This window comes from Oscarella lobularis, chromosome 18 (assembly GCF_947507565.1).
Source record: "Oscarella lobularis chromosome 18, ooOscLobu1.1, whole genome shotgun sequence".
Classification (NCBI taxonomy): Eukaryota; Metazoa; Porifera; class Homoscleromorpha; order Homosclerophorida; family Oscarellidae; genus Oscarella; species Oscarella lobularis.
In genome coordinates, this window is record NC_089192.1 from 1,832,568 (window position 1) to 1,852,726 (window position 20,159).

At 43.9% G+C, this 20,159-nt stretch overlaps 2 protein-coding genes and 5 long non-coding RNA genes across 10 annotated transcripts; 3 read left to right on the top strand and 4 right to left on the bottom strand.

Annotated features, from left to right (window-relative positions):
• On the bottom strand, positions 1-781 carry LOC136197793 (uncharacterized). Its single transcript, XR_010672597.1, has 6 exons — positions 655-781; positions 504-603; positions 254-277; positions 167-204; positions 87-116; positions 1-32 (listed from the first exon to the last, which is right to left on the bottom strand). It is a non-coding gene; the product is annotated as an uncharacterized lncRNA (long non-coding RNA).
• A 1,067-nt stretch (positions 782-1,848) lies between these two features.
• Positions 1,849-6,312, bottom strand: LOC136197723 (rifampicin phosphotransferase-like). Its single transcript, XM_065987541.1, has 21 exons — positions 6,095-6,312; positions 5,676-6,038; positions 5,484-5,627; positions 5,341-5,427; positions 5,153-5,285; positions 4,886-5,061; positions 4,633-4,827; positions 4,477-4,582; positions 4,289-4,419; positions 4,122-4,235; positions 3,956-4,058; positions 3,687-3,892; positions 3,534-3,633; positions 3,306-3,476; positions 3,141-3,259; positions 2,974-3,090; positions 2,832-2,924; positions 2,570-2,772; positions 2,427-2,514; positions 2,336-2,368; positions 1,849-2,282 (listed from the first exon to the last, which is right to left on the bottom strand). The coding sequence occupies exons 1-21, from the start codon at positions 6,248-6,250 to the stop codon at positions 2,220-2,222; spliced, it is 2,901 nt and encodes a 966-aa protein (XP_065843613.1). The 5' UTR covers positions 6,251-6,312; the 3' UTR covers positions 1,849-2,219.
• A 92-nt stretch (positions 6,313-6,404) lies between these two features.
• LOC136197724 (uncharacterized) lies at positions 6,405-8,728 on the top strand. Its single transcript, XR_010672571.1, has 2 exons — positions 6,405-7,360; positions 7,549-8,728. It is a non-coding gene; the product is annotated as an uncharacterized lncRNA (long non-coding RNA).
• LOC136197725 (uncharacterized) lies at positions 8,279-9,248 on the bottom strand. The gene is made up of 3 exons (XR_010672572.1): positions 9,169-9,248; positions 8,750-9,117; positions 8,279-8,688 (listed from the first exon to the last, which is right to left on the bottom strand). It is a non-coding gene; the product is annotated as an uncharacterized lncRNA (long non-coding RNA).
• Positions 9,249-12,113: 2,865 nt separating this feature from the next.
• Positions 12,114-16,410, top strand: LOC136197734 (death-associated protein kinase 1-like). 3 transcript variants are annotated; one of them, XM_065987554.1, is made up of 16 exons: positions 12,114-12,306; positions 12,364-12,492; positions 12,540-12,638; positions 12,688-12,792; positions 12,847-12,948; positions 12,998-13,096; positions 13,144-13,248; positions 13,308-13,427; positions 13,478-13,579; positions 13,630-13,737; positions 13,789-13,854; positions 13,902-14,534; positions 14,587-14,781; positions 14,836-15,708; positions 15,754-15,959; positions 16,339-16,410. In XM_065987554.1, exons 1-14 carry the CDS (start codon positions 12,190-12,192, stop codon positions 15,283-15,285), a joined length of 2,430 nt encoding a protein of 809 aa, XP_065843626.1. In that variant the 5' UTR covers positions 12,114-12,189; the 3' UTR covers positions 15,286-15,708; positions 15,754-15,959; positions 16,339-16,410. The 3 variants fall into 3 exon arrangements, with proteins under 3 accessions (XP_065843626.1, XP_065843624.1, XP_065843623.1); XM_065987552.1 differs by lacking the exon at positions 16,339-16,410 and having other exon boundaries at positions 15,754-15,840; positions 15,891-16,227; XM_065987551.1 differs by lacking the exon at positions 16,339-16,410 and having other exon boundaries at positions 15,754-16,227.
• Positions 16,411-18,058: 1,648 nt separating this feature from the next.
• Positions 18,059-19,588, top strand: LOC136198256 (uncharacterized). Of its 2 annotated transcripts, none has more exons than XR_010672707.1 (6): positions 18,059-18,209; positions 18,268-18,403; positions 18,520-18,580; positions 18,631-18,687; positions 18,744-18,869; positions 18,920-19,588. It is a non-coding gene; the product is annotated as an uncharacterized lncRNA (long non-coding RNA). The 2 variants fall into 2 exon arrangements; XR_010672706.1 differs by having other exon boundaries at positions 18,923-19,588.
• On the bottom strand, positions 19,539-20,143 carry LOC136198258 (uncharacterized). The gene is made up of 2 exons (XR_010672710.1): positions 20,030-20,143; positions 19,539-19,959 (listed from the first exon to the last, which is right to left on the bottom strand). It is a non-coding gene; the product is annotated as an uncharacterized lncRNA (long non-coding RNA).
• Positions 20,144-20,159: the final 16 nt, after the last annotated feature.

Consider the following 20,159-nt stretch of genomic DNA (forward strand, 5'->3'; position numbering starts at 1 on the left):
AAGTGTTGATGAATTTTCAGCAAAGAAATTGCCTAAAATGCACATTTCGATTATCACACGGGTCTGCTTTTAGTATGACGATTTACATAATATTGAATTTGTTAGAGCAAGTCTGCCTAAATTATAAAAACTCAGTAAATCAAATGAGAATTTTCACTTCACGTACCAAAGTCAGAGTCGGCCTTCAGCCTATACGTTTCATATCTAGAAAGCGTAAGAACAAAAAAGTAACTTTTCATCTTCATCTCCCAACCTGCATTTCCTTTCAGTTTGTCTCCTAAAAAATAAGACATCAGAGCTGGGTTCAGAAATGGCAAAGAGTATGTTCTTTCTATAGTATCAGTGGTACTGATAAGCAGTTTTGCTATTGTTAGGCTCCCAATACTGAATAGAGCAAAGGGAGGAGAGGATTGTATTTATAGTGGGTAATTCAATTACCGCGTGAAAGGTTAAACAGGATATAAAAAGATATGGGTCCAATTCGATTAGGTGCTCCTCCTTACCTATTCCTTGCCAACTCTTTGGCTGAAATACGTAAGAGAATCGTTCAAAAATTCCGTTGCGAATTTCTACAGATTTCTGCTGTCCCTTCGGCTTTTTCGTCTAAAATCAACAGTACGCTCTACCGTGGCCTCGTCAGATTCACACACATACCTTTCCAAACTCTAGCAGCAAACTAAATCAAAGGGTGAGATTCGAAGACAGGTAAAAATCAATCAAACGTTTGGACTCCGTGCGACGGTAAAAGAGTTTCGTTATAGGACTGTAGTGTACGTGCATATATACGGGACCAGTAGTGGACGTTACATCATAATAAAGACATCGTGCTTGCCAGATCCTACGTGGTGTAAGGAGTGGGATTCGAACCCACGCCCACTTTCATGGTCACCGCGCACGATGAAGATGAACTAGAAACGATATCTGCGGTACAGAGACAACAGGACAGTAGGCAAAGTGGGAAGAAGGAATGTACACGATGTGGGAGAAAGCAGGCTTTCCGGAAGTGTCCTGCCTGGAGAAAAACGTGCTTGAAATATCAAGGGGCGAATCATTTTGCACACATGTGTCGCACAAAAACGGTGAACTCAGTGGTGCAGGAAAAAGGATGCGAACAAAAGGGAAATGCGAAAGATGAGACTCAGCCCCAGCGCGCAGGAGATCAGAGAGAGAGTTCAAGTAACAACCGAGAAAAGCAACAGTCTGACGACACGGCAAGGACGAGAAAACAAGGGACACAATTAGAGAAAACACACGAGGGGCCAATATATACAATAAAAGATGCAGAGAGCAATGAAGATGTCTGGCGGGTTATGGCCCAAAAGAATGGGACGGAGGTCATGTTTAAAGTTGACACGGGAGCGGAGGCCAGTATATTGCCGAGAACCGTCTAAAACAGATTACTGCATAGACCTCAATTATTGGCGTCAAAGGCAAGGATTATAAGGTACGGTGCCAAGGAGTCCATACCGGTGGAAGGACAATGCATTTGCCAGGTTACGCTGGTGAACGGCACAACTCGGCACCTTCGATTCTTACTAGGATTGCGGGCAACTCGACACATGGACCTAATTTCTGTGGCAGCTGTCCTGATAAAATCCCCGTCAGCGAAACACGACTCAGTTCTAGAAGGAGCTGGAAAATTTGATGAGAAAGTTGAAATGAACTCAGTAGTGAGCTCATTCCGCGAGATTTTCGGAGGGATTGGATTTCTCAAGTCATTCCTGTACACAATGCACCTGAAAGAAGAGGCCCAAGCGTATGCAGTTGCAACTCCTCGAAGAGTCCCACTTCCCTATTACGACAAATTGGAGAGCTTAGGTACACCGAGTGTATGCGTCGAATAAGTAGTAGTAATAATAATAATAATAACAATGACGATATGAGAAATTAGAAACAGACTATATAGGAACTTCATGCAATAGCAGGCTAGTTGCCTTTTTACTCTAATAGTAACTACGGATAAGAAATTTGCAAACGGACAACAGAGGTATATAAGTAGTGTCTCTGCAGGGAAAGGGACTGAGTATTGGCGCGCGTGCAAATGGACCGCTCAGACGCTTCTGTTCGGATTCCCGTCACTTCTCCTGCTGCGAAAATACAAAAAGCACGGCGACTAACTAACGGCGTTGCACTAAGGTCGATTTGAGTAAAAATAGGGATTCTTTTTGTGATAGCACTCTCACTGGAATACATTTTCCTTTTTACTCGTCCACTTCTTCTTACTTCTCCTCGTTGTTGTCGTCGCCATTCTTCTTTTCCTTTTCCAAGATTGTGATTTTGCCCTACAAAATCAAACTTTTATTTTAATTAAAAGGGGGATTCATACGCTTTTTACTTTTCTAGCGTCCACGTGCACTGTCATTCCCGTCTAAACACAATAGATTATGTAGTAGAGCCATACATCATTATTAACTAATTATTTCTACTTTCAATCGTTTCATCAAACCACCAGACACGCCGACCACTGTCGGCAAACCCAGCTCCCTCGCTACAACAGCAGAATGCGAAAGGAGGCTAACGAGAACAAAACGAAGTCCTACTAGTGGTGCTATGAGTCTATAACTCATACCTTCCCCTTTCAATCAGCAATCCTGATCCTGAGCAAATGGGATAGAAAGGAACCCTGCCGGGATCAGTCCTCGCCGTCACCAGAATCTCGCCGTTCATTCCACGCGCTTCGTCAATGCTCTTCACAACGCGAACTTTGCCTTGAATCACGCCCGGACAGCAAGCGGTTCCCATCAGATCGTTTGGATCAGACGAAGCTTGAGCCTTGGGAGTAAATAGGAGAAACCGTAGTCTAAAAAAAGCAGGTCAAAAATGCTAGCAACCTCGTGTTCTTTGAGAAGATCGAGTATGGCCGGAAAACCCATGTAGCAGCCAGCTGCTCCGCGTGTCAGAAATCGCTCAGGAGGAGGAAGGGACTAAAAACAGCGCTCAGCCCTGCAATGCTTGCGCGTGCATTGAATGTACCTTTCTGTATTCGTCAATTTCCTCTCGACGAATAGCGACAAGACGACGAAGATTGTTGGTTACAGATCGACCCTCGTTGAACGCATACAGTTCATCGAGAGTCAAATAGAAGACATCCTAAAATAAACTTCATCTATCTATGTATCACTCAATTTCTTGATGCGTACCTCCTTGTCATCCGTTAGTCCCAGTTTTTTCAAATTCAATCCAACCGCACGGAATAGCGAACGGATGATACCCCACAGTTTCGCGCGGGCGAAGCGCATATTTTCACGGTGCTTCACGGCTAGAACACTCATTGAAAACTCTAAATGACTCTGATTATATCTGACCTCTTCTGGTGTGCGAGAGAATCCAATTGAAGAATATCCTGTAGTAAAACGGCAACGACTTCGATACGACTTCTTCCGCGTTTGTTTTGATTTCGTGCTCGCGCTTTTCCATCGCGTCAACCGAATAGGAACCAGAACGAACGTATCCACGCAATGTATCTAAGATGAAACCTAAACGCGCAACGTTCATACTTTTGTGAATGAGTAAAAGTCTCAAACTCAACTCACTCGGATCGTCGAGCAAAGTGCTCGACTCCAATTTCAGTTCATCAACACATCGAAATCCGTATAAGGTCAGAAAGGTTTTGATGCGATGAGCAACTTCCACCTGACGATGCAAACGTCTTTCACTTCTTTTCGCATCCTTTTTATCTCTTCTACCTTTTGTCCTTCAATGTCGACGCCATTCTCGCTGTTGGTGCGACGATTCGACGAGGCAACTGACGATCGTCGGGCGCGCACTTTTCCTTGAGAGACGTCCGAGTCGCCGCCACTCGGTTCACCGACCGTCTCAATACCGAGCTGATGATTGACGAGATACGTGAGCTCTTCTCTCTCAGTCAAGAACCATTCTCGCAGAGAAGAACCTAGAGAGCCGCTCAGTGGTCGCATTGTAAATGGAATTCTGAGGGCTTAGTTCCCCATCTAACCTGACGTGTCAATGTACTCCGCTATGCTCATAAGCATTTTTGTCGGCTTTGTACTTTCAACGTCTCCTTGCCCGCAAAGAAGATCATTTTGTAGTGACTGAGCCTACGTAAAGTAGAGCGCACAACATAGTCGCGTCGATAACTGCTTCGTTTCTGTTTTTCTCACTTTATCACCATCGCCCTTGCAGAGAAGAGAGCTGACGAGCTTCTTCAGTATGCCAAAAAAGAGAATGACGTACGAGTCATTGATGACGGGTACCTCCCATCTGTCAACAACGTTCTAAAAAAAGACGAATTACCACTAAACAAACGAACGCGAGTGGCGAGACTCACCGTCAACAACTTTTTGAAATATTCTATCTGCTCAGTCAGCGACAATTTTTCAAAGTCAGTTGCTAAGGCTGCCGTGTAATGCTGATTGAAATTTTCAAAGAAACCCTCAACAAGAGCGTCAATGCGGTAGACTACATCAGGTTAGCACATAAAGCATTAGAGGATAGGCAAAGGGAAGACCAACGTACTATTATGTGCTACGCCAGCCCATACTTTCATCTTTGCCCATATGCCATACTTTGGTGCGGTGTCGCGAATTCGACCCAACTCCTGCTCCAAGTCGCCCTCGAGACTCTAGCAAAAAATGCAGACATAAAATTAAAGTGGTGTATATTATCTTTTACCTGCTTAACTCCCATCATCGTATCCATGAACTTGCCCGTATTGCCAATGGGAATGCAGGCAAGACAGCGATACCAATTCACGAGATTGTAGTAGATGTTACCGCGAACGTAGCCGAGCATGTTTCGCAAAAACGGCTCGTGCCGTTTAACTACCGTCTCGGGAACGCCAGCAACCAAGAGAGACGAAGTATAAACCTAAATAAAATTGTACCAATTAAATACGTCATAAAATTGAATTAATTAAAGCAACTGCCCTGCCGTATACGTAGGAAGCAAAGGAGAACGTCAGGGGCGTTGTGACTCCGCTGTACGACTCCACAGTGTTGGAATTGTCCCACAGAGTGGGCAAAGATCCGACTGCAGACAGATTGAAGAAGCACGAAGGTGGAAGGGTCAGAATGGGCCTCGTTTGCAGACAATAGAGAACGCCTAGAAAACACTGGGTGTCCAAAACAGATCTTACAGTTACAGAAGTATGTATATGCACTATAATGATTCTGCAGATGAATGCCTATGTTACCTTTCTCGAATCCGTACTCAAAGTCCTGAGGACGACCCAGTTCCCGTTCAAGAGCTGTGATGAGTTGACAGATTTCAACTGCTTGTTCGTCAGTCAATACGGATTTCTCTTTTTTATCCGCGGCAACAGGAGCCTAATAGAGTCAAGTTCTCTTATTCCGAAAAGGCTCTCTCTCAATTCGCGCATACCTTTTCAACTCCTCCGCCTTGAGCCTGCAGGAATTGATAGTCTTTCTCAATAAGCGTCTTTGTGACTTTAAGAGTATCGCGATTGACCTAAAAATAACGAAGACGACATGCATAAATTTCTAAAAATCCAGCCTCCTATTCACCTCGTAGCTGTCTGATGACAGTTTGCCGCCGACGAGACCCTCCCCCAGTCCGTAAACAGCTTCAACATACGAACTATTCGACGACATGGGCTTCAGTGGATGTCTCGAGAAGGCGACGCCGCTGTATTCCGAATTGACCATGACCTGCAAAAAAACAGTCATCGGCATTTTCACTTCATTTTTTCCCCTCACCTGAATGACGACGGCCATTTTGACGCCAGCCAACGGCAATCCGCAATCCCTTCGATGCTGCATGACGCGCGCCGAGAAGCACGAAGCCCAGCAGCGTCGCACGGCGCCGCGCACTTGTTCGGCTCCGCGCTGAAAGAGATACGTCTCGAATTGACCGGCGAACGAGTGCGCGGCGCTATCTTCATCGGTTCCGCTCGATCGAACAGCGACAAAATGATCGACGAAGGGACTGCGATCGAGACGCGACGCGATTTCGCTTTCGAGCGCGTCGGGAAGCGGCGACGATTCGAACGCCGCTTCGACGGCCGTCGCCGCGCGTTCGAGATCGTCGTCGACGCGTAGAAGCGATTGGAGATCGCTTTTCTGCGAGACCGGGCTGCGTTTTAGGGCGATAGGAAGTTCGGGCTCTTTGTTATTACTTCGACGAACGCGTCGAACGCGTGTGTCGTAACGCAAAACCACGGCGGGACGTTGCAGAAAGCGAACTGGCTCAACCGCGACATGTTCGTCGCCTTTCCGCCGGCTATGGCGGATAGATTCGCTCCGTTGCTTGACGAGTCGACAATCAGTGCCATGGTCGACTTATGCGCGATGTATGCCCGTCTTGTTGTGAGGAAGGCTAAAAAGGGCTTGTGCACGTGACGTCACAGGCGACGTCACAGCAGAGCCCTAAATAAATCAAAGGGCTCTGCGTTTTGGGTATGACGCGCGTTAGGGTTTCAGAAATTGTCCTCTATCTGCGCGATACTACCTTTCTTCCGCGTAACCACCACAAGATATATAGAAGCATGCTATAGACGTCGTTCGGCGCCTATTCCGTGCTATTTCTCCGCGTTTTAAGCGAGTTATATCGATAAATGGGCGGGGACTTCCGACGAAATGGGCGTTTTCGATGAGCTCTCATTCCTTACCAAAGCATCCGATTGCACTGAGACTTTACCACGTTATAGGCACATGATTAATCTTCACATTAATGGCCAAGATCTTGCAAGAAGAGGTTTAGTTTCGCCCTTTGGGTCCTGTTTGTAACACCACTTAGCGCACGCGCTTCAACTCCTTCTTCCTCGTTTCTGTAGTTTGAACTCCCTGTGTCGTCGATGGAATGTTGAAAGAAGGTATTAGTTTGTACCTCGCCACGGAATCGCGAATGTGCACACACTAGATCTAGCTGGTCAGCCATTGCGAAGGGAAGTTTCCTCGGCGAGGACACCAGGATCTTCTCAGCAATCGACGGCAGAGGAAACAAGAGCAACTTTTCAGGATTCAAAAAGCTGTAGTCGGTCTGACAAAGAAGATCTCGACACAATTCGGAGAGACGCTGCGCCATGCATGATGAAGTCGATCAATGTTCCGTAAGTGGTAACTCGCTTCCCCGACCTCCCCGACCTGGCAAGCTGTAGGGCGTACAAATGAGATCAACCAAAAATGAGATCAAACGTCATGCCGACGTCACGTGTCGTCACAGTGACATCACCAGCTCCATGATGCAATTCTACGCAAGTGACGTCAAATGCGCTTCAGATCTAGTAGAATTCGAACCTGTGCCATCTTCCAGCGGAGCGCAACAGAAAAAGCTTGTGATCTCTTTTGTGGTTGATCTACCATTGTGCCCACAAATGAGATCAGCAGCAATAATGATTAAGTTTGATTGCCGCAAGTTCGCCGTAAGTCGCCAGTACTAAAAGGTGAGGTCTCTTTTGTGGTTGATCTACTGTGGCGCCCACAAATGAGATCATTAGTGATAATTATTACGCAGTTTAATCGAGGTTAGGGTTAGTGTTGTTGAACATGTATGTTGTATTGCCCATCCCCAACTTCTGTCACCGCAAAACAAGCGGTGCATCTTTAATTTGTTCTTATCATTAACGCATAGATATGCAACTGTGGGTCGCCGCCAACGGGCAGGTCAAAAAATGGAATAGAACGTTTCGTTAATTGGCGATTCCGAAACGTTTTCAGTTCAACGATCTTTGGAGGCACTTAATTCAGAGAATAATTACTAAACAACTTAACCAACTGGTCAAGACATCTCTACCGCATATTATTATTGCATGCGGAAACAATTCGATCTTTTCGGACGGAATTATTAGCTATCGGACTCTCGGTCAGACCTTAATCATGGTAGCTCACGTTAGTGATTCGTAATGTACCATTCTCAAAAACATGATATCGATCGAGCGATTCACCGGGCCTCGGTGTCGTTCCGTTGTCAAAATCAAACGTCCCAGCAACCTATGGTTCATAATTAAGTAAAGGAAGTATAGAGAGTGGGAGTCAAGCAAGCCTATGACTCATAATAAAAGGCATATGGATAGTATAGACACTAAAAAGCAACTTGGCCCTAAAGATTGCACCTAACAAATTGCTAGCTGGAATATCGGAGGACCTTGGTTAAAATTTGGGGAAGTTCAAAGATGAACTGCACCGGAAATTTAATAATTAGTAACGTCATACGCGAGGAAGCCATTCTTATCTGAATGACGTATTTACAAAGGGTGAGGATATCCGATTTGGCAAGGTTCGTTTCCGGCAGAGCAGTATTTAAGGACGCACTCAATCGCCTAAAGAACAAGACATAGAAGTCAGATCATCAATGACGAGCCAGATGCTTTTGGCTGCACTCTTTGCCTGCTCTCTGCTACTTTCGTCCTACGCAAGTCCTCACCGAAAAAGAACTTCATCGTTTTCAATTCCCCTTGCGCCAAGAACAATAGTTATAAATCGATCTGGAAGAGATACTGACAATCCAATAGGAACTCTGTCTAATCGCCTTCATTCGCAGCAGCGCAACACCGTAAGACATTTCAAAACATGTAAACTGTATAGCTCCTATTTATAGTCGTACTATATGTATCTCTGTCATAGGCTAAACTACGACGCCGTCGCATGTCATTTTCTTGCTCTACGCTTTTATGTTCTCATTTTTCTTTTTGTCACAACTGCTTAGGAAGCGGAAGGTGAACTTGATACAGAAGACTTTAGTTGGCATTTTTTTTTCCTTTTTGCACTTGTTCTGTGCGTGAAACATTAACTAATAACGGTCATAAACCTAAGTACAATCTTTGAGCATTCACCTTCCGTTTTGGGCACTGCAGGGACACCAAAGACACCTCAAAAATCTACGACATTTTATAACTCGTCGGTATCGACTTTTAGCCTTCCTTAGACAATCATAGTATAAACATATTTTCTTATCCTATGTCTTACGATTCTGCGTCGTTCCGTTTGAAGGCGATTCACATGTTCCTTATTCAGATATCTGTCATCGTAATCGAATTGAAGTTTCTCGTCTACTGGTAACCTTATGTGTGAAATGGGCGCCGCTCTTGCTAAAGGAATAATGAAAGTGAAAGACAAAAGACAAAGAAAGCGACTCTCATTTAGCCATTTCGCCATGATTGCGGGAAGGTCTTTCGGTACAGGGGATTAGGATCGAACTGAACTGACACAGAATACACCCGGAATTTAAACAAACCGCAGTCTATCCAATTACCTGCTGTGGCTAGCGGAAGTCAATGTCGCCGCGATTACGTCACGTGGAAGCGAATCACTTCCTCGGATGTGAAGACACGACTTCCTGTTTATGTATACCCTGAGACACGACTTCCTGTTTATGTATACCCTGGCGTCATTCACGTCAATGATACAGATGCAGTGACAGCATCAACGGCAAATCACCATTCCTTGTACGACGAAAGGAGATTTCTCAGGCGACGCCAATCGCTCGCAGGCAAAGTAGCGCACGGCCGGGGGAGGAGATGAGGGGGAGGAGATGAGGGGGAGAGACCGATGCCATTTGGTGGAGGAATGCAACGCTCTCACGTGCGCGACGCCCATTAGTTCATACTTTTTCGTAGCAATACCTATAGTTTCGAATGTTCGAAATGGAAGGAATGTACCACTGAAGAAATTTGAGCAGAAAATCTTCAGCACAGAAGGCTAGCGAAAAGATTGGGACGTTGCCACAAAGCAGTGAGCTAGTAGTAAGTTTCAATCAAGTTTTGGCTATAATCGGCAAGTGCTAACAACTAAAAAGAACGGGCTGTAGAAAGACGAAGTAAGGCTCACAATTTTACGGGATGGAAGAGTTGCGAGTCGCGCTTTGCTGTGACACCCAATGAAAAGCCGACGCTCATAATTAAATAAACAGGGCAGCCAATCAACTGCGTCAAAGCATAGGAACGGGTCCCCCTTAGGGGACCCTTTCCCTTTAGTAATGCGAATAACCGCAAACTTTGATATGACAGACACGGACGTGGACGACAATGTACAGATCGAAATTTTCAACCGATTGAAAGAACTCGGCTTCAACGTCACCGTCATTACCGGCGCCATCCTGAGAAACGACGGAACGAGAGAAAACATAAAGAAACTTATTTACAAAAGAGAAAGCTCACACGATTTTTTCATAGAACATCTCACTGAGCTGCATGAAGATTTACCGGAAATCGTTACCGAAGCGGAAGTGAAACAGTTGATCGAGAGAAGGATTAAAAATCCTCTATCCTATACTGATGAAAACGCTCTTGTCGCACCGAAGAACCTTCTTCTAAAAATTGAATTCGATCTCGATCCCTCGCAAGATCTCGCGTTCGTTTTTGCTCGTAGTGAGAACAACGGTGACAGACGCAAGCGTGCATGGTGGACCAGCAAGGCAAAACGAGTTCACGCTTCCATTGCTGTTGGCGTCGGCGAATCTTTCGGAGAATTCATCGATGGTATTGTGGGAAGGAAGAAATAACTTATGCACTACATTGAATGAAGCTAGTGACCCTGCGATGCTGAGCTGAAGTTTGTCTGCATGTTTGTTGTCTGTGTTCAATGCAAGTTGTGCCTTCCATATATGCGAATGCGGCCCCTTACACACACAGTACTGCCCTCATTCGCAATGCCAAGATATTCATCGCAAGGACATGCAACTGATAAATTGACCTTTTATCGTACGACGTTCTATACATATATTTATTGCTGTCCACTTTTGGGCCACACTCCGTCTATCTCTCTCCAATAAGCCGGGGGAACAAACGTTTTATTGTAGCAAAGCCCAAAGTATTTTGTACACGATCATGCTTAGTACAGAAGGAGCGTTTAGATGTGAATGGAATTCATGTTGTGATCTGTATAATTCTGAGAAGTCCTGTTAGAATGCTATATCCACAAGGATGCCTCTAAAGCAGCCAATGGCACCTATCCGCCTGAATACAACAGCAACTGTTCGTCTAATTCGCGAAGCATTGCATGCGATGAAACGATGTAAAGCCGGTAATGTTCAAAGGATTGACCAAACCAAAACACCGTTCCTGTAACTATGGCTGGATAGGAAGTTTCTGTGAAACTGCAATCTATTTCAAGGATGTTCACAATTACTTACGAGAAACCAGGAAAATGTACATGAGACAGAGGATGAACAGGAGACATATGAAACTTACTCTTTTGCTCGAATGCATGAGTGTTAGAACGATAGAGTCTGCTCGGCACCGGAAACATACAAATAGATTCAAAGTAGCGTCTCTCTCGTCACAACCAACTGATGCGTATTGCGATGCCTTTTCTAGAATTAGCATAGTTTCCCTAAAGCACAACTTTATATATCTTCATAGATTGAACTAGGAGCAAGGATATCATCATATTCATGGCGATATTCTAAGGATAAGGCAAAATAGATTAGGATTGCCTTCTGGTAAATGAACTAGAGCATCTCACTTCAAACAAGGAACTGTTCAAAATTTGAAAAGAATTTGTGCCTATACATGATTTCCAAACTGAAAGTAGTGAAACGTTGTGAGATGACAACTTCAAACGTCGACACAAAACCTACATGAGCTACATATCTGTACTATATAATTGAGGTGATCGACGACTGGACGTTGTGCCTTCAAATCCGTTGGATGAAGACTTCGATTCTATAATTAAATGTATATACACCTATAAAGGAAATAGAAATCTATGTTACCATGTAGAGATTGATCGATCGATCGATCCCACCGTGACGGATATTTTCTATCGACAATAATTCACGCGTTGCAGCATTGAGTGTACCCACGTACATCGACGCCGAGAAAATATCCGACACGCATTCGGACGGAGAATGCGAGTTTGCGGTAAATAATCCTAGCAACAACGCATGCGCGTTTGAAAGTCTGCCCTGCCCTCAAATACAGAGCGCATTATCAAATACAGTACGTCAGAAAAGCGCCTAATTAGCAATCATGCAAGTATTTACAGTATGTAGGTAGGACTGAGCTGTAGTAGCTAACAGCTGTAAGGACAACGTGAATATGTGACAACATAAAAAATATGACGTCACACTATGGTATGCACTCGCGTACGGTAAGCGGTGGGAGGCTCATCATGATGGCAACACGGTGAACACCGGGCCATCATTCTCTAGTTAATAATTAGATTTGTCATTCGTGCGCATGCGCATCATCTTGAGAAGTCTCTTCGCCGAAAGAAACGAAAGAAGTCGTCGAATCGCTTGTATTGCGACGCTGGCAGACTACTAGAGTCGAAAATGACATCGTTTGCTCGTTCTACGATCGATCGATTGGCCACAATAATCGAGAAGAAGGAAAATTGGGATGATTTGCGCCGTTTTCTTTCTACGGAAAAAGGATTTCGATCTGATCAGGTATGAAATGGTTGCGTTTCTGATCGCTGCACACCATTGTATTCTCCTTTTCGTTAGTACGAACATGGCTTGTCATTAGTTCACTATGTGGCGCGAAGAGAATTTGATTCGGCGGAGGAAGCCGATGAGTGGCTCACTTATGCGATTATGCAAAAGAATCAAGGCATTGAAAGGATATCAGGATTGGTATGAATACGTTTTGGATTGGTAAATTAATTGATGGGTGGATGCAGTTGGAACTCCGCCCACTTCACTGTGCGTGCGAGTGGGGAAATATTTTTGGCGTTGAATGGCTCGTCAGTCATCGTGCAAATATCAACGTGAAAGACCTCGTATGACTTGGAATTGATTTCATATTGTTTCACTCGTCACTCTTTTTAGTATGGACGAACGCCATATTCTTATGCCTGTGCAAGTTCCGTTGACACAGTGAAGAAGATGGTCTATCTCGAAGAACATGGATACATTTTGTCACCAGATGATATTGTAATAGAATTGATATCAACCCTCTCTCTCGCTGCGATAACTTTTGATTTATAGGTTTTGGCAGCTCAAAATCAATTTTCGTCATATGAAGAAGCAAACGAGATTTTTCATCATTTCGTCAATGAAAAGGAATTGAGTGTCAACGCTATTAATCACGTGATATATGATGTTCTTTTGTTTGCTACATGTGCAATATTTGTAATAGTATGGGAACACTCCTCTGCATCGTGCCTGCGAGAATGGAAGCATTTTTGGAGTAAAGTGGCTCATGGAACATCACGCTGATATCAATAGAGTCAACTCGGTTAGAATATTTCTCTTGTGATAAATTTATTCTTATTTCATCTTCAGGATGGTGAAACGCCTTTTATGTGTGCGTGTCGAAGTTCCACCAATCGTTCAGCGATAGTTCGCTACTTGGATGAAAAAGGAGCGGACTGTCGAGCAAAAGATTACGTGAGATGTTGTTTATTTGCTACAAAGTCAATCAACAAATTGCCGTCTTTTTTATTCAGAGAGGGAAGACGGCTTTGTTTCATGCCACCGAAACCTCAGAGTGTGCAGATGACGAAGTGAAAGATGTTCTTCGATATCTTGTCATTGAGAGAGGCATTGATATCAATTCTGTTGATAAGGTCGCATTCTTACTATATTTTGCATTTTCGTTTGTCAATTCTATTTTTAGAAGGAAAGGACACCCTTATTGGAAGCATGTAAAAAACGCCCTTCTTTCATCGTCATTCAGCAACTAATTGAATTAGGAGCGGGTGTTTCTCTCAGAGACAAGGTTAGTCAGAATTCTCATTCCTCACTCGTTCTCTATTCAATTCTTTGTAGAAGAAACAAAATGCATTGCATATGGTTGCACAGAACTATTCAAGCGTACACAAGTCAATTATTGATCTATTGATTGAGAACGGTTGTGACGTCACCTGTCAAGACAAGGTGACGTGTTTTCATTTCTAATTGATAATAATTTATAAATGTGAATTTTAGGAGGGAAAGACACCTTATGAAGTAGCGCGTGATGGTGAAAATAGAGCTCTCCTTCGACAGCATTACGTACGTCATCATTTATGTTCAATTCCCGTATGTAATTGATTTAATAGGACGCCGCTCGATTTTCAGTTCTTCAAAGAGAAAAAGTTCGTCCAGATTCGATTAAAGTGTGCGTGGTTGGGGACGAAATGGCGGGAAAAACGACGTACGTGAATTCTCTTCTTCAACTCAATGAACCCCCACCCAAAGAAGATGATCGTACACCCGGGGTTGATATCCATAATTGTGAAAATGAGGAAGTTGGCAAAGGATCGTGGTGGGATTTTGGGGCTCAGCCCACATTCCACAGTGCACATGGTCTCTTCTTTCGTCAATCAAATACAATGTTCAATCTCATTCTTCCTGTTTGGGAGGAAAAAGATATGACGTCAGAAATCATTCATCGTCTTTTAGAAAAAGGACGATATTGGTGTGCGTTCTCCAAGGCTTCAATGAGAACGCTTTTGTCTGACGAAAATTCGCTCATTCACCTCGTCGTCATTTTCAATCTCATTCGTTTCAATGAGGAGGCTGGCCCTGAATTGAGATTTCAGCTGAAAGAAGTCGCCGAAGTTTTTCAGAGAGAATTCGGCGACACATTTAAAGTGTCACACGTGATCGAAATGGATTGCAGCAAGAGCCAATCAGATAGCATGAAGGACTGCCGAGCAAAATTGAAAGAAATTCGCGAAGAAATGCTGAAGGTAAGAATTATGTTCTTTGGCCATTCTTCAATTTCCTTTGTCCTGTGTACAGACGGCAGAAGGTGTTCCTAAATTGTGCCAAGCCATCGAGGAGTATCTTTCTCTTCCAGACGAGAAGAGAAAGAAACCGTTGGCTTATTTTCTGACCACCGAAGAATTCGAAAAGTGGGTCGCTGAAGAAGTTGGCATTACGTTGAATGGCGACGAGAAAAAAGTGGCCATCGAATATCTTGACTCATCCGGAATAGTGAGTAATTAATAAATAATTGTACGTGTTTAAATAATTGATTAATTATTTTAGATTATTAATCTTGGTTGTCGAATTTGCGTTCGACCCATTTGGCTTTGTCACAACGTCATTGGTCCAATTCTCGCTCCGCCCAATTTTGTCATCTTCACGCCAACCAAAGAATCGGCCATGTCATCAAAGGAAGACATGGCACGGGCTCTGAGGGCTTTTGAAAATCTTTTCAATATAAAAAAGGTCATCCGTCTCCATTTGTGGCGACAGTTGACGAAGCAATTGAAGTTCTTCTCTACCTCGAACTGTGCATTCCGGTCCAAGGCAAGCCTGGAGTGTATCAAATACCCGCTCTTCTCAACGATTCCATTCCGGACGGCACGTGGGTTGAAGATGCGAAATTTGACGTGTATCGTGGCCAACGATACGAGTGCGATAAGCCGGTCGATATCATCTCTCCGTCGTCGTTCGTCACGCTTCAATCTCGTTGCTATCACATGCCCAACGTGAGCTACGAAGCTTGGAAGAACGGCTTCAAATTAATAAAGATCGCCGGTAGCAAAGTGATCCAGTGTCTTATGACAATGGGCAGAAAGAAAGAACACCATTGCATCGACGTCATTCTTCGCTGGTCGAGCAAAGACGACTGTGAAGCCGTCGCGAAGGAATTCCTCGACGAACTGAAACCAATGATCGCTGCCGTGTGCGACGAACGAAGTCCGGGAGACATTCTCAACTGGTTCTATATAGACAGTTCTCATCTCAAAGAACTCAACGAAGATCCGGCTATTTATTCGTCGCTTGAAGTCTATCAAAAGGTCAATGACAAGGCTCTTGATGACTTATTGTTCTCCGTTCGACCAGAAAGAAAGATCTTCTGCTGTGTCCGAGAATTAGTGATTACTGTAGCTCGGACGACTACTTCCGCTTCAGGTAAGAGCTCTGTCATAAAGAAAAGCTTTTAATTTCTTCGTTTAGGTTCTTTTCCCGCTGATGAAGATCCTGTGTCAGATTCTCTTCTTAAAGCGTGCGCTGCCGTCGACGGAACAGATCTGGACGACATGTGTATGTTTTTTGACATCTGCGACGACGATCTTCGTGATATTTGTGAAAAGACGAGAGGCATCGTCGCTCGTCGATTTAAAGCGCTGAAGTTGTGGAAGAAGGGAGCAGACGCACCAAAAGTAAGCGTACTTCTTGGGTTGTTTGATCAGGTGGGCGTCGGACGATACGTTATTCAAAAAAAATATGAACAACTGTGCTCACGTAAGTAGACTGTCTTTTCAGTATTTTATTATTTTGCTCGATGGCTGGCTGGACAAACTGTGATTCTTTGTAACTTTTCCTTTTGAGGTTTTCGTTTGGTTTTTATGTATATCGTGGGGGCGTGGTACTCTACCCGTGACATCAGTCAAAGTGCTATAAAACGAAATTTGAAGAACTGTATGGGTAGAGATATTTTCAATGTTCTTAACTTGAGACCAACATCCCGGTCGAAATTTCACATTCTGGGAATGGTTCTACGGAATCATGGACCTTGTACTCATTAATTTTTCTCTCTAGATAGTTTCTTGGTTTTGTGGCGAAACAACAGGCTCAAGAACTCCCTCAAAGTCGTCCACCCGGAACGTTTCTCCTTCGTTTTAGGGACTTTGTAGGCGGCGGAGTGACGGTGGCTTGGGCCGCAGATAACGATCAAGGAGAACGTCAAGTGTGGAATCTACAGCCGTGGTGGGCAAAAGACTTTGCTATTCGTTCTGTAGCAGACAGGTAAGACACCTCCTCTATATACATACGAAATAAGAATATGTGTCTTTTCTCTATTTGAATTCACGATCTTCCACAATTGCAGTTTCTTTATCCAGATATTCCCAAGAATACAGCGATTGGTCAATATTATAATCTATTGCAAGGTGAGATCACTTTATGAAGTCAATTTTTTCTACCTCATGTATTACATTGAAGTTGATTCAAATTCTAAAAATACCTTCTACGTTTAACGATTCTTTGAGTCACAATTCTCGGAGGGTATTTAATTAATTAATTAATTAAAATTAGTCAATCCTATGAAACTTAATTTTGTTCCGGAGTGCCTCTACTTCCGTCTTGTGACTCGCTTTCTTAATTTGTATCCAAAAGACCCCAACTTTCTCGTCATCAGTGCATCTTTTTAGTAGAAGATGGAGAGTCTCCAGTAGAGGGTTGGCAACTGTATTTTATTAATATCTGGATTATTTATAGTATTTTAGTGTGTTTCTAGATGAAATTCATTTGCTGTATCACAGCCGAGGGAATTGGATTGCTCTAACGATCAGTTACTTCAATGAAGACGTCGTGGCAAACGCAAGTCCGTCCGTTTTAGATTCAATTAGAATGCAGATATTCGAACACATGGGAAGTATATGCCAGCAAGGTATGGGTGGATTTAAATATAGCATATACTGTGAAATACGAGATGCCATATGCGCTGACGGAAATTTGGATATTGATGTAAATGTCATCCTATACTTCAGAAAGAGAAGTACAACTATCTGCCAAAAGATTCCAAGATGTACGACAAATTTGGGAAACGCTTGCGAGTAAATCTAGAAGACTTTCTCAAAATTAACCGTTTGTTTAGGCACCAGATCACTTGCGCTACCCCACCGGCATCTCAATGTAAGGTAGCAGAAGTGCGCTGTGCTCGATCAAATTTGTTTTTTACGGGTACACTTCCTGAGGTGATAAACAAATCTCTCATTTGCATTGTGGCAAACCTAGTCAAGGCAAATTGGGAAGATTTTGCTGCTTTCTTAGGACAAAATGCCACCGACATACCGCAATATATACCAAGAAAAGTCAAAAAGAAATTTTCTTAGGGCCATCCATGATGGTCATAGAGGATTTGGTAGCAGAATCCGGTCGAAAGGCAACGGTAAATGCTCTTATTCGAGCTTGTGCGCGGGGCGGAATTCACAGAGACAACATTGAAGATGATATACTAAGGAGATCTTGAGAATGTTCGTAGTTATACCTGAAGGGTTTATATTTAGTTCAGAGTCCGCCTTCTCTACGGATGAAAAAGCTATACTATATATGTATATAGAGTGGCTGAACTAACACTTTTGTTCTTTTTTCGCTAATTTTGTTGTAACCCCTGCTTGGACGAAGTTGCTCGCCAATGGCACTTCAAACGTATCCCTAACCCTAGTACATTATTTATGGTTTGACTGATTATAAGTACATTTGCTGCCATTATCCGGGTATCATTAGTAGTTGATGCCTTTATCCGGGTAATTGTCAAAGAAGTATAGTCGTTTTCGCTCAATTTTTCGCAGGACGCGTTTCGCTATTAGTAGGAGGCTTTCTAAGGCACTTTTCTACCCGCTGACGTCTTTATGAAAAAGTGAGGCTCCCTAAGTTGTCTCACAGATTTTCGCCTGGCGAAACGCAAGGTAAAGCTCGAGACGCGAGTGCAGATATTCCATTCAACGGTACTCTGAATGCCTACAGTTAAAAGGGTTCGTCGCCGCAACTAAGTGGTTCCCCATCGCCCAAGAGCCGAATTCATCTGTCGCCGTTTCGAAGCTCTTCTCTCCTCCCTCGTATGTCGAATTCTTTTCTCCGTTGCGCGAAGAAAAGCTATAAGGTGTGTTTCCATGTGGTTTGAATTATGCGAGCGCACCATTTTCGCAGCGGTCGCCCTAGTGATTCTGAACCCCCAAAAGGGGCCTCACCCGTTCACCCCTCATATACTATCTATAGATTGATGTGAACTCGCAGCAAAGTACGAAGAGCGTGTCACTTAACTGTACTGTACTCACATGTAAGTAAACTCTCGTGTGTTGCAATTGTTTTATTGTGGAGTTCGTATAGAAAACGTCAAAGCCTCTGCTCGAAACTCTAACAAGCGAAACGAAAATCATTTGGAAAGTAGGTGACGTACACACCAATCTCTTGTACTTGCATTCGTCTTCTCTTTTTTTTAGTTTATCGACTTTGTCTTTGCTGATTAGCGTCCTAGTTGAATTGGGGATGAGCTCCATAGATTCTTGGTAAGATGTTTGGATGCTTGGGAACGACAATGAAACAGGGATCATGACTAATATGTAGCAGTAAGCCGCCGTCTTGAATAACCTATGGGAGCTAACCTAAGTGTCATAAGCAGGATTTTTTTTTTCAACGCTGAACGATTTCAAAGCATCAACTTCGTCTTCGCAATCTTATCTATCAGTTCCAGTTTGAAAAATTACACGAGATTGGTGATCGCTTGATGGTCGCCCGATCACAGGAGCCTGTATGTATCATCTTACATCTCGAGTAGCGCTCCTCATAGAGGAGAGAGAAATTCGCTAGCATCACATGCTTATAGGCGAACAATATCTAGATCGTAACTGCTTTCTACTGCTTCATTGGTGATGCACATTAGTGGCTGGGGACGCGGGTGCGGCTACCTGGAAGTGGTGATTATGTTGTGACCTACTGAGTCGGTGCCGCGGTAGGTCAGTTGTGAATGATCCGGATTTCGTTGTCGCTGTAATTGGGTAAGAGACGTGCCCATGCGTGATCATCATTTCATCGTTCTCGGAGCGCGGAATGTCCTGCCGTGATGCAATCATCCGATGCTGCAGCGCTTCCACAATGAATCGTTGCAGAATCACAAAGGACGTCATGTTTTCTTGCATGGTGTACTTCTTGCTCTACGCAGTTGGGGTTTAAGGGAGGAGGGATTTTTTGCGCGTGCGTGTCTTTATAGTTAGGGCGCGGCGTGACGCAATGAAAAATAGACTAGGAAATAATTTTTTATTCAATAAAACACGGAAATAAACCGGAAGTCATTTCAAGCTTTAAACGATCGTCCTTTCGGCGTCTTCAGGCAGGGAGGGCGATTCACCCACGCCCCCTGGTGGACACGGAGCCCGGAGCTTCGGTTGACCCACGAAGCACGGGGTACGGCCTCTTTATCCTCGATTGGCCTCGGAGATGGGCCTTGGAAGTGAAGCGTCCTCGGATGTGAGTCCGCCACCCATGTTATCCAAGGGGACCGCTATTGTGACCCACCGCGTCTCGCCATAGTGGGGAAGCCAACTCTATCGGCCCCTGCTATAGAGGTGTGGCCTCTTTCACCTCATTGGCCTCGGAGGTCTTTGGGAGTAGATAACACGCTTGAGCAAGAACGTCAGCAAAATTATTTCAAACGAGTTTCTAGCACGGGATGAAGAAAAAAAGACATCAGCAACAAAAAACAATGCTGCCTGCTCAAAGTATAAGTCACCTGTTTACGCAACGCCGTGAAAATAATATACAAGTACAAAGGGAATAGTCTTGTCCGTTGTGATGAGTTCATGCAATTTTTTTCACGGCCACTTGCATGACGTGCCAGAAGCAAATGTACGTCTGCAAAA

Excerpts from the sequence above, each read along its gene's own strand:
- LOC136197723 (XM_065987541.1), bottom strand. The coding sequence starts at position 6,250 with ATGGCACTGATTGTCGACTCGTCAAGCAACGGAGCGAATCTATCCGCC. Across the intron at positions 4,420-4,476 it reads GGCTGGCGTAGCACATAATA|TCTACCGCATTGACGCTCTT; the intron begins GTACGTTGGTCT and ends AACCTGATGTAG. Across the intron at positions 3,893-3,955 it reads GGAGTACATTGACACGTCAG|GTTCTTCTCTGCGAGAATGG; the intron begins GTTAGATGGGGA and ends GCGGCTCTCTAG.
- LOC136197734 (XM_065987554.1), top strand. The coding sequence starts at position 12,190 with ATGACATCGTTTGCTCGTTCTACGATCGATCGATTGGCCACAATAATC. Across the intron at positions 12,307-12,363 it reads AAGGATTTCGATCTGATCAG|TACGAACATGGCTTGTCATT; the intron begins GTATGAAATGGT and ends CCTTTTCGTTAG. Across the intron at positions 12,493-12,539 it reads TTGAAAGGATATCAGGATTG|TTGGAACTCCGCCCACTTCA; the intron begins GTATGAATACGT and ends GGGTGGATGCAG.